The sequence below is a fragment of the Lepus europaeus genome, chromosome 5 (assembly GCF_033115175.1).
Source record: "Lepus europaeus isolate LE1 chromosome 5, mLepTim1.pri, whole genome shotgun sequence".
In the NCBI taxonomy this organism is placed as follows: Eukaryota; Metazoa; Chordata; class Mammalia; order Lagomorpha; family Leporidae; genus Lepus; species Lepus europaeus.
The window spans coordinates 38,657,960-38,674,640 of NC_084831.1; the positions used below are offsets into that span (position 1 = coordinate 38,657,960).

The 16,681-nt window shown below is 48.2% G+C and overlaps 1 protein-coding gene across 1 annotated transcript in view; it reads left to right on the forward strand.

Annotated features, from left to right (window-relative positions):
* Window positions 1-8,850: 8,850 nt before the first annotated feature.
* Window positions 8,851-16,681, forward strand: part of LOC133759080 (cytochrome P450 4X1-like) — a 45,821-nt gene continuing 37,990 nt past the window's right edge. The window contains exon 1 of the mRNA XM_062190078.1: window positions 8,851-9,027. Within this exon, the coding sequence (XP_062046062.1) occupies window positions 8,851-9,027 (177 nt within the window). The remainder of the gene's footprint in view (window positions 9,028-16,681) is intronic.

Consider the following 16,681-nt stretch of genomic DNA (forward strand, 5'->3'; position numbering starts at 1 on the left):
AATATGAATAGTTATTATGAAGATAAACATTTAGAAAATCTGAATTTGGTGACACTGAACATTTCAAGAGGTATAAATTACATCGGTTTGCCTATTTTACCTCTCACCAGAGTAAACACATGAACATTTCCTCAATAAATGGATATGGGTTAATTTTGGCAAACATTGGCAACTTTCTAACTCATTATATGGAAAAATCCTGGGGCTGGCACTGTGGCGCACACAGCAGGTTAACGCCCTGGCCTGAAGTGCCGGCATCCCATATGGGTGCCGGTTCAAGACCCGGCTGCTCCACTTCCGATCCAGCTCTGCTATGGCCTGTGAAAGCAGTGGATATTGCTCAAGTCCTTGGGCCCCTGAACCTGCGTGGGAGACCTGGAAGAAGCTTCTGGCTCCTGGCTTCAGATTTGCGCAGCTCTGGTGATTGTGGCCAATTGGGGAGTGAACCAACAGATGGAAGACCTCTCTCTCTCTCTTTCTCTCTCTCTCTCTCTCTCTCTCTGTGTGTGTGTGTGTGTAACTCTGACTTTCAAATAAATAAATAAATCTTGCCGGCGCCGTGGCTCAACAGGCTAATCCTCCGCCTTGTGGCGCCGGCACACCGGGTTCTAGTCCCGGTCGGGGCACCGATCCTGTCCCGGTTGCCCCTCTTCCAGGCCAGCTCTCTGCTGTGGCCAGGGAGTGCAGTGGAGGATAGCCCAAGTGTTTGGGCTCTGCACCCCATGGGAGACCAGGAGAAGCACCTGGCTCCTGCCATCGGAAGAGCGCGGTGCGCCGGCCGCAGCGCGCTACCGCGGCGGCCATTGGAGGGTGAACCAACGGCAAAAGGAAGACCTTTCTCTCTGTCTCTCTCTCTCACTGTCCACTCTGCCTGTCAAAAAAAAAAAAAGAAAGAAAAATAAATAAATCTTAAAAAAGAAAAAGAAATCCTTTGTTTTCACACTGAGAACGGGTAGGCGAGGGGTCTTGGGGTCCTCCCAGCTGTGCCTGCACAGGATGCCCTTGGGATGTCCTGTGTGACCAGCACCGGCTTAGTTAGTGTTTCAGGTCTCTACTTGCTCACGGGTCGAGTGGGGACAGTAAGCGCAGTTGGGAGAGCCCTAGCACATGGGCAGGCACAGCTACAAACGTGTCAGCAATTAGACTTTGGGGCTCAGGAGGAAACAGCCAAACGACCGCACTGGCTGCAAAGCCAGCAATTAGATTTGTTTAAAAGTCTAAAAACATCAGTGCCGCTTCCTGAGAAGCTCTGATGGCTTGATCTTAACATGCGTGAAACTTAACAGTACATTCTGCATGGTTGAATAGCTGCAAAATATGGTTTGGCTGGCATCTGAAAGAGGCCAAGCACTAAGGGAGGAGATGCCAGTATTTCTTTCCTTTTTTTTTTTTTTTTTTTGACAGGCAGAGTGGACAGTGAAAGAGAGAGACAGAGAGAAAGGTCTTCCTTTGCCATTGGTTCACCCTCCAATGGCTGCCACGGCCGGCGTGCTGTGGCCGGCGCACCGTGCTGATCCGATGGCAGGAGCCAGGTGCTTCTCCTGGTCTCCCATGGGGTGCAGGGCCCAAGCACTTGGGCCATCCTCCACTGCACTCCCGGGCCACAGCAGAGAGCTGGCCTGGAAGAGGGGCAACTGGGACAAAAATCTGGAGCCCCAACCGGGACTAGAACCCGGTGTGCCAGCACTGCAGGCGGAGGATTAGCCTATTGAGCTGTGGCGCCGGCCTGCCAGTGTTTCATTAACCATAATGAGGTCTGCTTCCCATCAAGCCTGTGACTGGAAAGGTTTCCTGTGTCCTTTGTTACCCATACCCACTGCATCCTGTGTAGTTAGCTGTACCCCCTACACCCTGCTGTACTTGGGCACAGTGTCCCTGCCCCTGTGGGGCAGGAGTTGCCTCGGGATCCTCTAATTGAAGTTATCTGACATCAGAAATCTCGTCTGCCTGCTTCCTCCTCCCCAGTTCTCCTCTTGCACTTCTAATGTGTTGGTTTTCCCAACTAACGCCATTCAAAACCACAACCGCTGTGTTAATTAGGTGCAGAACGAGGTAATCACTCCCCAGCCATGCTGCTTCCATAGAAATATCTACAGCTGACCATGAAATTGTCTGGCACCAGCCCGTCAAGTTTATCAGTTCTGCTCAATGCCTCACATCCTTCTGCTTCCCCCGGCCCTCTTTTTCCTCTTGCTCCATCTCTCAGCATCTTCCATCTTCCTATTAGCGTCTTCTCCCTTCTGAGCAAGCACCAGGCTTCCTGTCTTAAAAGTAGCCATCCATTTACTTTATTTTTCCTTTCTCCACCCATCTTCCCACCTCATGGTTTGTATTTATTCCTTTTGCAAATAGACCCCTTGACCTGGAATGTCTCCATTTCTCCATGACCCACTTGTCTTGTAGGTCATTGCTCTATGTTGCCCTTTCTTAAATCCCCCCTACCCCCAGCAGGTCTTCACGGTTCAAGTGAGTTAAATAACTATTTATGAAACATCTGTTGTGTGCCCAGGTCAAAGGCAGTCTCCAAGTGAATCCAAGAAATGAAAAAGTGAACCACTATGGAATTTTACAGACTAATTAGAGAGATAAATTGAATATACAAAGAGCAAGACATCATGAGGCAGCATAGGATTGTTGGTTACAGAATGAATCACACATAAATGAAGACAAGTGACTTGTCCAATGATGGGTTTAAAATCTGGCCTTTAGGCCGGCGCCGCAGCTCAATAGGCTAATCCTCCACCTGCGGCGCCAGCACACCGGGTTCTAGTCCTGGTCGAGGCACCAGATCCTGTCCCAGTTGCTCCTCTTCCAGGCCAGCTCTCTGCTGTGGCCCGGGAGTGCAGTGGAGGATGGCCCAAGTGCTTGGGCCCTGCACCCCACGAGAGACCAGGAGAGGCACCTGGCTCCTGGCTTCGGTTCAGCGCGGTGCACCAGCTACAGCAAGCAGGCTGCAGCAGCCATTGTGGGGTGAACCAACGGCAAAGGAAGACCTTTCTCTCTGTCTCTCTCTCTCTCACTGTCCACTCTGCCTGTCAAAAAACAAAAAAACAAAATCTGGGCTTTAGTTGTTCATGGGCTAGGCAGGCAGAGAAGCATCTGAAGCAAAGGTGAGTCTAGAGGAACACACTGGGAACAGAGAATACATACTAAACAGGCGCTAGAAACAGGCCTGGGGCTGGAGGACACTGATTCTTCTTGCTTTTCCCTTCACAATGAATAGAATCATAGGGACCATCCTGGACTTCTTCCCGACCGTGCCAGTATCTAGCCACCAACTCTCATGAAAAACATACCACACTATCTCTGATACCCCTTCTGGCCTCTGTCCCAGTGCACTCTCCAATCCGAGCCCCCATCCTGCATAACCTGAATATTGTCCTAGAATCAGAACTGGTCTAGTTCTACTCTTGCCACTATCTTCAACTGATGGTCATAAATGTTAAGGTCTCAGGACTTCAAGTTAGACTGGATTCAAATCTTGACCAATTATTTTATCGCGATGTAATACTTGTACACTTTTATGGGATACAATGCAATATTTCAATACACATGCACAATGTAAACCAATCAAGCCAAGTAACTAACCTTTCCATTTCTTTTCTTTGATTCTGAAGCCTTTCATTCCCCTCTCCCAGTTCTTTGCACAGAATATAATACACTGCCATGAACCACAGTCACCCCGCTGGGCTCTGGGGTTCTGAAACTCGTTATCTTCACCCAATTGCTGTTTGGCACCCACTAACCCTCCCCCTCCATCTCCCCACAACTTCCCAGGCCTTAGGAACCAATATTTTAAAATCATATCTATTGTATCCTTTTAACATTCACATTCACATATGAGGGAGAATTGCTAGTATTTGTCTTTCTGCATCTGGGTAATTTCTGTTAACCCAATGAACTCCAGTTCCACCCATTTTGCTACAGATGTCAGGATTTCATTCTGTTTTATGGCTACATAATAGTCCATTGTGTATATATGCCACATATTCTTTATCTCTCTGCCTGATGATGGATACCCTGGCTGATTCTGTGTCTTGGCTATTGTGACTAGGGCTGAAATGCTCATGGAAGTGCAGATAGCTCTTCCACATGCTGATTGCATTTCCTTCCGATTCATCCACAGAAGTGGGGTAGCTCGGTCACGTTACAGACCTGTTCTGTTTCCTGAGGAAACGCCATACGGTTCTCCATAATGGGTGTACTAATTTGCATGTAAAGCCTCCCTTTCCTCCACATCCTCACCAGTATTCGCTATTTTTGTCTTTTTGACAATGGGCATTTTCAGTGGAGTAAGCTAATCCTTTCCCATGGCTTTGATTTACATTTTCCTGATGGCTAGTGGTACTGAGCATTTTTCACTTATTTTTGGCCAAGTGTATTTCCTCTTTTACGAAATGTCTATTTGGAACCTTTGCCTATTTCTTTACTGAATTAATTTGCTGTTGTCATTGTTGCTGAGGATTTTTTAAAAATTTATTTATTTATTTGAAAGGCAAAGTCATAGAGAGGCAGAGGCAGAGAGAGAGAGAGAGAGAGAGAGAGAGAGAGAGATCTTCCATCCACTGGCCTACTCCCCAAATGGCTGCAATGGCCAGAACTGCGCCAACCCAAAGCCAGGAATCAGGAGCTCCCTCTGGGTCTCCCACACAGGTGCAAGGGCCCAAGGACTTGAGCTGTTTTCCACTGCTTTCCCTGGCCATAGCAGAGAGCTGGATTGGAAGTGAAACAGCTGGGTCTCAAACCAGGACACACATGGGATGTGGGCACTGCAGACGGCAGCTCCACCCTCTATGCCACAGAGCTGGCCCCTATGTTTTAGATCCTTATATATTATAGATATTAACCCTTGATCTGATGAATAGTTTGCTGGGGAGATGGGGGACATCATCTTGCTGGGAAAAGATAGGCAGAAAGTACCGTGACCTCTGCCACTGCTGCAGATCAGCAGCCCTAATAAGAGGAATCCCACCTCCTCTCTGACCTTGGATCTAGTCTGAAAAGCCAGCTGGGGTCCAAGTGACTCCTTTGTTCCAAAAAATAAATAAATAAATAAATAAGGAGTTCCATTGCATACCTCTACCTCTGAGACATCAGTGCAAGTGCGCTGTGGGACAGCCACTGCGAAACTCCTTTCTGTCTTAGGGGACAGCGGGCAGCCCCAGCAGCAACAGCAGCCTCAGAGGCAGAGCACGCATGCTTTGCAGGGCAGAGAGTAGGCTCCTGTGCGTTCTGCAGCTGCAGGATGCCTGGGCACACGCCAGAGCTGTGCTTTCTCACTCTGAGCAATCTAGGAAGCTCCCTTGGGCTTCTTTGGGCTGGGCACCCCCAGCAGACCATACACAAGCACAGAGGGCAGGCCCTGAGGAAGTGCCCTCTGCAGCTCTTAGCACAGAATGCTGTGTGCCCAGGGCACAAGCGCCAGCATCACCCCTGCCCGCCTGCTAGGATGTGGGAGCAGTTCTCACGGTGCCCTGCAGCTCAGGCACTGTGATTGTCGATGTTGCAATCCCCGAAGTCGCTCACACTCACCTGTGGAACCTGGAGGGTCCTACCTAGGTTCCTGTGCTTCAGGCCACCACTGGCTGCCCACACACATCACCAGAATGACTGACACCACTGGATCCTACCCTTTGGGTCTTAGGGAAAAACCTACCTTCATTCCAGGGCTCTAAACCCACACCTGCCAGCAAACGATCCCTAGAATAGTTTGTGTTCACCTTGTAGGGCTGGGGCAAGATCCCTTTAACGGCTCCCAGAGCTGGGACTACAGCTTTCAGTGCTGAAAACCCCGGCATCAGCCATACCCACGGAGCAGGACCCGAGGTAGGTCCTATCCACATGACGCCATCCCAGAGCCAGAGATATCATTGCACCTAGCATCTGCCTGTTTCAGCATGCACGAATGAACGAACAGTGGGCAATGCCTCGAACGAAGACTGAGAGTGGGAGACAGCAGTGCAGAAAGTCAGGTCTGTTAGACTCCAGTTCAGCATTTGAAAAGTAACAAACACTAGAAACTCATCACTCCTATTTACAGTTCTCCCTCCATATACCTGGGGGATTGTTTTCTGGATATTCCCTTGGACACCAAACTCAGGATGCGCAAGTCCCTTAAATAAAATAGCACAGTGTTTGCAAGAACCTACACATATTCCCCCCGTATGTTGAAATCACCTCTACATTACTTAGAATACCTAAAATGGTGAAAATGCAATGTAAATTGTTATGATATTATTTAGGGGATAATGACAAGGAAAAATTAGTTATATATGTTGAGGACAGAAGCAATTTTTCCCCAAATGCTTTCCACATGAGATTGATGGAATCTATGCCTGCAGAACCCATGGATATGGAGAGTCAACTGCACACAGCTGCACACATGAAGTATCAGCAGCTTCTGTCTGGTGGGAACTTGCTTTGTTTCTGGCCTAGGCATCCTGAGCTTTAATCCAGGTTCTTGCCCCCATAGAGGTACGAATGCCAAGCCGAGCATCCATTCAGCGCGCAGTAAGAGCAGGACTTACTGAAAAGACAGACAGTGAACACCCATTCCGGTGTGTGGATTGCCCCACAGGGAAACACCCATCCCGAGTGGGCCAGACAGTTGCCTATGAGGAAGGAGAGGGAAAGGGAGCGAGAGGGGTCCCCAAGCATGAGCAAGGGCAAAAGAAGGCCCCTCCCCCACCCTCAGTCTCTTTTACCTGGAGAGGAGGTGGGGTCTTGGTTGAATAAATAAACAGGGTGTGTGTGAAGCTTTCTGGGATTTTTTTCATGGCATCTCCACCTGGACTCTAACTGCCAGATGGCCAACTTGGTGTCTCCTCCCTGGTCCTTCATGAGATGCAAGTGCATCCTGGGAAGGTAGGCAGATTAGGTCGACAAGTCAAGGGATAAAAGTACAACGTAGGGCTGGCAAAAATTCTAGCTCACCTATGTCTACCTAACTCCCTTCCTCGAGTCCCTGTGTCAGTTTCAGTAGTAGTCACAGTACAGGTGGACCCTGAGTGGGTCTGTGCCCATTAGGTCAGAGCGTAGAACCCAGGAGTGAAAGAGACACAAATACAAGTATTATGATGACAAGGACATTATTTTTGCTCACTTTTTTCCCTATACCATTGAAAAGAGGGATTCGTGCAGAATAGGAGGTCTGTATTTCTTTCTTTCTTTTTTTTTTTTTTTTTTGATAGGCAGAGTGGACAGTGAGAAAGAGAGAGAGAGAGAGAGAGAGGTCTTCCTTTTGCCGTTGGTTCACCCGCCAATGGCCGCTGCAGCTGGCGCGCTGCAGCTAGCGCACTGCGCTGATCCAAATGCAGGAGCCAGGTGCTTCTCCTGGTCTCCCATGGGCTGCAGGGCCCAAGCACTTGGGCCATCCTCCACTGCACTCCCTGGCCACAGCAGAGAGCTGGACTGGAAGAGGGGCAACCGGGATAGAATCCGGCGCCCTGACCAGGACTAGAACCCTGTGTGCCGGCGCCACAGGCGGAGGATTAGCCTGTTGAGCCTTGGCACCGGCCAGGAGGTCTGTATTTCTGAATGAAAGGCACTTCAACAACAATTTAGGAAGCAAGTGAGACATTTGATATTTCTAGAACCCTGAGTGGATAAAGGAAGATAATATCTGGTGGTTGAGGAAGGTATTTAATAAAAGTAATTATCTGGGCCAGCGCCACAGCTCAATAGGCTAATCCTCCACCTTGCGGCGCCGGCACACTGGGTTCTAGTCCCGGTCGGGGCGCCGGATTCTATCCCGGTTGCCCCTCTTCCAGGCCAGCTCTCTGCTATGGCCCGGGAGTGCAGTGGAGGATGGCCCAAGTGCTTGGGTCCTGCACCCGCATGGGAGACCAGGAGAAGCAACTGGCTCCCGGCTTTGGATCAGCGCGGTGTGCCAGCTGCAGCACGCCAGCTGCGGCGGCCATTGGAGGGTGAACCAATGGCAAAAGGAAGACCTTTCTCTCTGTCTCTCTCTCTCTCACTGTCCACTCTGCCTGTCAAAAAAATAAAAAAAAAAATTTAAAAAGTAACTATCTGATTGCTCCTTTAATTACTGTGCAACAAACCAATTCCACAGCGGGTCAGCTGCGTTGCTAGGTTTTGCCACTCTCTGTGCTTTTGAGGTTGTTTCTCTCTCTTCTATCCAGAGCTGGCTTCAGGAACCAGGAACCTGAGCAGTTACAAAGGACCTTGGACTCAGAGGGGCACAGGCTTGGCTTTATGAACTGCTCTCATTAGTAACATTGTGATCCCCTGGGGATCCATAAATGAGGCAGCAGGCCCTGACTGCATCTGTGTGGTGGAAATACCATCCACCTCCTCCCGACCCCGCGCTCTGCGCCACTGCCTGCCGCTACCACCCGCCACGCCAGGGGGCAGCTTGGAAAAGGCTGGAGCCAGCGCCGCCCCGATGCACATCAGGGCGAGAGGGCCTGGAAGGCGTTTCCCAGCGCACTAAATGGTTGTCAGCTTGTAATACCTGCTCATCCCCAGCCCTGTGGCTTTTAATACAATTCCGGAGTGGGGAAGACGGCCTTTGTGTATACTACTTATTTGTGACAGCCCGGGCATTATGTTGGAATCTAAACCGAGCTGCGCGGGTGATTGAGAGGTGTCACACTGTAACTCCCACGACGCCAGAGGGTGTAGGAGGGCCGGCTGAAAGCCAGCGCGCCGCCCGGAGCGCGCGGCTGCCTCCTCTCCCGGGCCGGGGCCGCCCTGCCCAGCGCTCGCACCCCGGCCGCCCCGCAGCCGGGAGCTTCCCGGAGGCCCAGGCAGGCGGCGCAGCGGGCGATCCCGGAGCGCCCGCAGCGGAAAAGGCGCACCATCCCCGGCTCCCGGAGGCTGCGGGCGGCGATGGAGGCCTCCTGGCTCGAGACGCGCTGGGCGCGGTCCTTGTACCTGGCCTTCGTGTTCTGCCTGGCCCTGGGGCTGCTGCAGGCCATCAAGCTCCACCTGCGGAGGCAGCGGCTGCTGCGGGACCTGCGCTCCTTCCCCGCGCCCCCGGCACACTGGTTCCACGGACACCAGCAGGTAGATGAAGGGGGTGGGCGGCGGGCAGAGAGGTGGCCGCCTCCTGCAGTGGCTCCGGACCCTCGGTCCTGCCCTGGGCAGCATCTCTCCAGGGCTCTTTGTCTCGGGGCTACAGGGAAAGGTCACTCACCGGAGAGGAAGTTGTGGGGGTGGACGTGGGCTGTTTAATAGCCTGGATGTTGACAAAGCGAGGGGTAGCCCAGGTCTGGCTCTAATTGACTCTTCCAGGCTTTTGGAGGTAAAAAGCCTGCCATGTGTATTGCTTTAAAATCGTATGTTTTTCTAAATAATGCTTATTAATTGCAGGAAATATGCTAAATTGGACGTGATAGTTGGCACCCTTTCTATTTTAACTGGAGAAAATTAACTTTCTTAAGATTCTTGTGAACCAGGGGGCAGGCCCAGCTAATATTGGGTTGAAATGTATAAAGCAGGGTGAAGAGACCGTTACCATTGGGTATCTCCATTCTTTAAATCCACTGCCACCCTGGATGCATTATTTTATTCATCTAAGCCACTTTGAGTGGCAATTATGTGGTAGGTGCTAGGATTGCGAGAGACAATGGGTCCCTGCCTTCCAGAGGCCCAAGGCAGGTGCAGGCATTGACCACAAAGAGAAAACAAAAACTACAGGGTAAGGGGTGCTTCCGAGAGGAACACGGGGCCTTGGAGGATCCCTAGCGGACCACAGAAAGTCTGCAGGGCTGAGCGGAATCCCAAGGATGGGTGGTGTAGGGCGGGTGCTTCCCATCCCATCCCGGCCCCACCCCCACCCCAGCTCCACCCCACCCCCACCCCTGGCTTCCTGGTCCTTCCTCCAAAGAGAAATCACTTTCAACTCTTTTATCTGTTTCTTCTGGTATGTAAATCCTTACTTGTAAAATGATGTTACTATACTGTATTTATTAATTGAGTAATTTTAGACATCTATGAACGTCTTTGTGACAGGCAATCATATTTAAACATCATCTCCCACTGTCCCAGTGTAGTCACATTATAACTTTTTTTATTAAACAGAAAAACAAGTATTTAATTTTATTTTATTATGTAAATTGGATTTATTGCTGATCTAAAGAGTCCTCTTTGATTTCGTTCCTTTTCTTACAGAACTTCTCTGCACCCCATGGTGGTAGCTTCCTCCTTTTCTCATCTGTGTAGTTTCTTCAATACCTATCACAAATTTTTCCAAATGCTTTTGAAGAGGAAATAAGACAACAACCAGATAGCCAAAGGGGGGGTGCTTTCAGGCAGGGCTTTCTGAGAAACACCACAGCTGCAGCTCGGTCAGCTGCAGCCATTCAGGTCCTCAAGCATGCCTTTGGGTGACAGTTATGAGAGCAGGCTGCAATCAAACCCACCAGTGCTGCGCCAGTTAAGGTACAGTGCTGATGAACCTATAAACGCTAAAAAACCTGGATTCGAGGCTCAGTCTTAGGAAGCAATTCCACTGGCCCCGTTGACGTTAATAAACTGCTCTGATCCTGCACTCAACTCTGGTGCTTGTTTAAACTAAGGGAATTTCCCCAGTTCAGTTTCCCATAACATTTTTTTATAAGATTTATTTTATTTATTTGAAAGACAGTGTTACAGAGAGAGGTAGAGAGAGAGAGGAGAGAGAGAGAGAGAGAGAGAGAGGTCTTCAATCGCTGGTTCACTCCCCAGATGGTCACAACAGCCGGGGCTGCACCAATCCGAAGCCAGGAGCCAGGAGCTTCTTCTGGGTCTCCCATGTGGGTGCAGGGACCCAAGGACTTGGGCCATCTTCTACTGCTTTTCCAGGCCATAGCAGAGAGCTGGATTGGAAGAGGAGCAGCCGGGATTAGAACCGGTACCCATATGGGATGCTGGCACTTCAGGCCAGGGCTTTAACCCACTGTGCCACAATGCCGACCCCTCCCATAACAATTTAGTAGATCTGTCAAATACATCTCCAACATATTTCTAAGTACTCAAACATACCAAATGACCTATCAGTACCTATATTTTTCCAGAGGCTTTTCTCCCATGGACCTCTGTCCCTGTTCCAATCTGGACTGGTTGCTTTTTCAGGCCCAGTACATAGATGCTGTTGTAGGCAATCTCATTGATGCTACCCTGGGTCAGATCTCCTGTCTCCTGGAAACCATTCCATGTTGTCTCTGATTTATTGCATCATTCTTAGGAGTAGTTTCTTGGGAGTGAGTGAAAGAATGTTAGGTGAAGTTTTTGAGTTCTTGAATGGCTAAAACTGCCTTTATTCTAATTGCAAACATGAATGACAGCTTGGCTGGGTATAGAAGTCTGCTTTGGAAACATTTTACTCTCAAAACTTGAAAACTTTGTTTCAGGACAGCTGCTAAAAATTCTGATACTTCTGGTACTTTTTTGTTTCTTTTTAATTGAATATAAGTGAAATGTACAGCAGGATGTTTTTATATACTTATCTTGACACACATAAATGTAGTGAAATCACCCTTCACAATCACATTAATTAGCGTAAAAATCATCTCATGTAACTACCCTTCTTTTTCCTCTTTCTTTTCGTTGTGGTGAGAGCAACTAAAAGAAACTTTCTTGGCAAATGGCCAATATGCAATGCCACCGGCCACTGTCTGGCTCCTTGGCCAAACATCAGACTGCTCTGCAGCCCCCTCTCCAGAGCACTGAGCAGGAGGAAGTGTTGTCAACATCCCCTGGGCAAACACTTTCCAATCCCTTGGTCTATCTGGGATGACCACGAAGGCCCGAGTCTTGCTTCTCTCCTCTGCCTCCACCCTGTCTCAGTTGAGCAGACCTCTCCTCTCACGGGACAAAGACACCCAACTCCAGAAAAAAGTTTCTTGAAACCCAGGAGATGAAATGCTTAATTACAGAGCCAACAATATTTCAAATAAAAGACATAGAAATCATAAAGAGAATTGAAAATGAATTTTGATGTGAATGGAATGGGAGAGGGAGTGGGAGATGGGAGGGGTGCGAGTGGGAGGGAAATTATGGGGGGGGGAAGCCATTGTAATCCATAAACTGTACTTTGGAAATTTATATTTACTAAATTAAAAAAAAAGGAAAAAAAAGACATAGAAATCCACAAATTTCACTCACTCAGTCTCAAGTAACCAATTTTTGTCCTGTTTGATCTCTAATAGGCATTTGGTGGATTTTCTCTCTTTTCCTCAGAGTCTTGAGAAGTCTCAGCTAATCCATAAAGCAATCAGAAACCTGTTATTCAGAAGACTTGTTGGAAGGCACCTAGAGAATTTTACAAAGCTGCCTTTCCTTGGCCTTGGGCCTGTAATAGGAAGGGCAGAACATGTGATTCCAGACCAACTGGGAACTCCATTTTATACCTACCATATCCCAGGTGGCCCAAGGCTCAGCAATGGCTGAGGAAGACATGGGAGCTGCCAGGCTATGGGCTGCTTTCAAGCTAACATCTGTGACTATTCCAGGACTCAGCCTTTGGTGTCTTCCATTCTGATTCTTTTTAAAAATATTTTATTTATTTATTTATGTGAGAGGTAGAATTACAGACAGTGAGGGGGAGAGACAGAGAGAAAGATCTTTTTTTTTTTAAACAGGCAGAGTAAGACAGTGAGAGAGAGACAGAGTGAAAGGTCTTCCTTCCATTGGTTCACCCCCCAGATGGCCGCCACGGCTAGCACGCTGCGCCAATCCAAAGCTAGGAGCCAGGTGCTTCCTCCTGGTCTCCCATGTGGGTGCAGGGCCCAAGCACTTGGGCCATCCTCCACTGCCCTCCCGGGCCACAGCAGAGAGCTGGACTGGAAGAGGAGCAACCAGGACAGAACTGGCACCCCAACCGGGACTAGAACCCGGGGTGCCAGTGCTGCAGGCAGAGGATTAGCCTAGTGAGCCACAGCGCCAGTCCCATTCTGATTCTTAATCCTTAGTCCTCTTCACCAGTCCTACCTGTCTGACTGATTCTTGTGATGCGACTTTTCCTCTCACTCTCACTGGCTACTTTAAGGGATTCACTTTGCCTTGTGAAGTTTAGTTACATTGTGCCGAGGTATGGTGCTTTGTTCATTGTATCTGACAGTGGCTGGACTGCCTTCCCAATCTGGAATTTCATGTTCAATTCTGATACTTTTTAAAAATTGTTGTCCTAGTTCAGGTTTCCCAAGAATAAGATCCTGGGACAAGGAATTGAGGGCACACACTTTATTTTAAAGATGTGTCGCGAGCACCTGCTGTCACGCAGCTCGACAGGGCTTAAGGGCAACGTGTAAGAGCCGGGGGAAGACAGGAACACAAGGGCACAAGACTGCCTTTACAATGAAAGACTTTACTGCTCACACACCAGGGGTTTTATCACATTGTTATCAATAGGCTCATTAAGGTCAGTACACTTATCAGTATCCATGTTAACACACTCCTTAGTATCAATGTACTTATCACTGTCAGTATACTTAACTATTATAACAATACTTAACTACTAGCACTTGACTCAACTACTAACACTTAACAATGTAACTCAACTATTATAATAACACTATTCCATTAACGGCAATACTAAAGAATTACTGGAACTAAATCTCAACACTAATACCATTAATATCAACATCAATAATACTACTTGAGCTTATTCATTAACCCACAGATCACAGTATACAGTGTTAAAGTAACTTTGAGGGCTACCCAATTATAATAGTATATGTACAGCAAGGTATGTATCATTACCCTTAATCATAGGATTAAAGCATATTCATATTACATTACACGTGGTTAATGTTATTTATAAAGGCTGCATTTTTCAAGGCTCACATTGCGGTCACAAAAAAGAGTCAGTGTTCAAGGTCTGGAGCTCAGCGTCTCAGCAGAGACGGATCTCAGATCAGTCACTTACAGGCAGGGAGTCGTGGGATGGCTGTCACTTTGGGCAGTGGGCTTGGAGTTCCCAGGCAGATGGCAAGGCGAGGAGTTGGAGGTCCCCTGCTGAGTGGCCTGGTCCAGCTCTGCGGTCAGGCCTGGCAGCAGGCTGATAAGGGGTCCAGGTGAGGTGGGGAGGTGGCATCTCTGCTGGAGTTTTGATCCCGTAGTCGCCTTGTGTCACTTAGCAAGGGGGCCTGCAAGCTGGCTCTTCAGTTCCAAGTGCGAGGAGATCCAGAGTTTCACACGCACTGGGCCCTTGATCTGTTGTTGGCTTGTGCCATTACAGATCCATCTGCAATGGGCTGCTTCTTCAGCACACCGGGCCATGATCCTCAAGAGGATGGAGAGCAGTGGAAAAGGCTCCCCTTTTACCCTCGTCACTCTGAAGGGGGAGTCTCCAGTAGGGGTCCGGGTGTCACCAATCAGTTGTGCTCCCTCTCGGAGTTTCCCGGGGTGCCACCAATCCAACGCCTAGGACAGGGTGTCTCCAGCTCATTCTCGGGGTGCGTCCAATCACCGTGCGAGTAGGAAGGTAACTCGAGGTTGTCGTCCAAGCACACACGTTATCAGACTGCCCAGGGATGTCTGTTCAGTCTGATGAGGAGCATCCTTCTTGGCAAGCATTGAGCTTGACATAAGTGATGTCATCAGTCCCTGGCTTAGCATGAGTGACTCCAGTTTTCTTTACTTTCACTTTGTGGATAGTGGTAGTTTTTGACTCTAGGCATCTCTGTGGAGTTTCCACAGTTCACCTCCTGCTGGTCAGGTAAGCGGTGATCTGTGACTATTTTTGGGACTCCTGTGAGATTCCCCACAAGATGACAGCAGAGAACTTTGATAGAGGGTGGAACAGATGGGACAGGAAGGGGAGGGTTGTCCTCAATCTTATCTCACCCTATGGATAACTGGAGATTAATCCCACTGGGAAAGCCAGTGTATATACTTCAGAGTCATCTTGCCTGAAGAATAAGGGAATGGGGACAGTTTTACACCAATTCCTTTCAGTCTCCTGTGGAAGACAGAACCTCGATGGTGTTAAATCCCCAGCACTGTAGGCTAGCATCATCTATGCAGCCACACAGGCTACAATGGCCAGGAAAAGCCCTCAGGTTAAGAATGTAGGTGAAGGGGCCCACGCTGTGACGCAGCAGGTTAACGCACTGGCCTGAAGTGCCAGCATCCCATATGGGCATCGTTGAGATCCACTTCCAATCCAGCTCTGCTATAGCCTGGGAAAGCAGTAGGAGATGGCCCAAGTCCTTGGGTCCCTGCAACCCTTTGGAAGACCCGGAAGAAGCTTCTGGCTCCTGGTTCCTGGCTTTGGATCGGCACAGCCCCAGCCGTTGCGGCCAATTGGAGAGTGAACCATCGGATCGAAGTCCTCTCTCTCTCTCCCTCTCTCTCTCTCTCTCTCTCTCTCTCTCTGCCTCTCCTCTCTTTGTGTAACTCTTTCAAATAAATAATAAAATAAATCTAAAAAAAAGAATGTAGGTGAAGGTACTTCATGCCTTGTTGTATGGTTGATTATTATTCCACTGTATGGATCTATCGTTTTATTTATCAGCAGATGGACATTTGGATATTTCCACTTTTTAGCTATTTACATGAACACATTTTGTGTGGGCATTAGTTTTTATTTCTCTTAGGTGTGCATACTTAGTGGGAGTGATTTGGTGGAATGGTAGCTCCATGCCTAACTCTTCAGGGGAGCTTCCAGACTAGTTCCCAAAATGGCTGCACTGTATTACGTTCTCCACAGTAACATATGAGGGCTCTAGTTTCTCCAGCTCCTTGTCAACACTGGTTACTTTGGGTCTCTTTGATTATAGCCACTCTAGTGAGGATGAAATGGAATCTCACCGTGGTTTTGATTTGCATTTCCGTGATGATTAGTGATGTTGAGCGTTTTTCCATTTACCAATTGGCTGTTTGTATGTCTTCATTTGGGAAATGTGTGTTTATATCTACTGTCTATTTTGAATTGGATTATACTTTTTACATTTTATTTCAGAACACCTTTAAATTTAGTGAACAATTATGAAGTAGTACAAAGAGTTCCCATATACCCTAACCTCACCTTTCCTTGCTGTTATCATCTTATGTTAGCATTACATATTTGTCACAATCTATAAACCACATCCAACTTCCCCTATTTTCAATATCTCATGTTAGTATGATATATTTATCACAGTTGATGAACTGCACTCAGTTTTCCATACTTTTTTTTATCAAAATTCCAACTACCCCCCCCCAAATTTCCCAGTCTCTAGTAATTGACATCCTGTGTTCAGATTGAGTTTTGTTTTGTTTTTCAGCTCCCACACATGATAGAAAATGTGCAGTATTTGTCTTTCTATGCCTGCTTTATTTCACTCAACTGATCTCCAGTTCCATCCATTTTGCTACCGTAGTGACATTGATGGCTCTATTTCTAGATTTCTTAAAAGATTTATTTATTTATTTATTGGAAAGGCAGAGTGACAGAGGAAGATAAAGAGAGAGAAACATAGAGACATAGATCTCCTATCCACTGGTTCATTCCCCAAGTGGCTGCTAGGGCCAAGGCTGGGCCAGGCTAAAGCCAGGAGTCAGGAACTCCATCTGGGTCTCCATGTGTGTGGCAGAGGCCTAAGCACTTGGGCCATCATTTGCCTTCCCAGGCACATTAACAGGAGGCTGAATTAAAAACAGAGCAGCCAGAACTCAAATTGGTGCTTTGGTGTGGGATGTCAATGTTGCAAGCACTGGCTTAACCTGTTGCACCACAATGCTGTCCCTTATATCT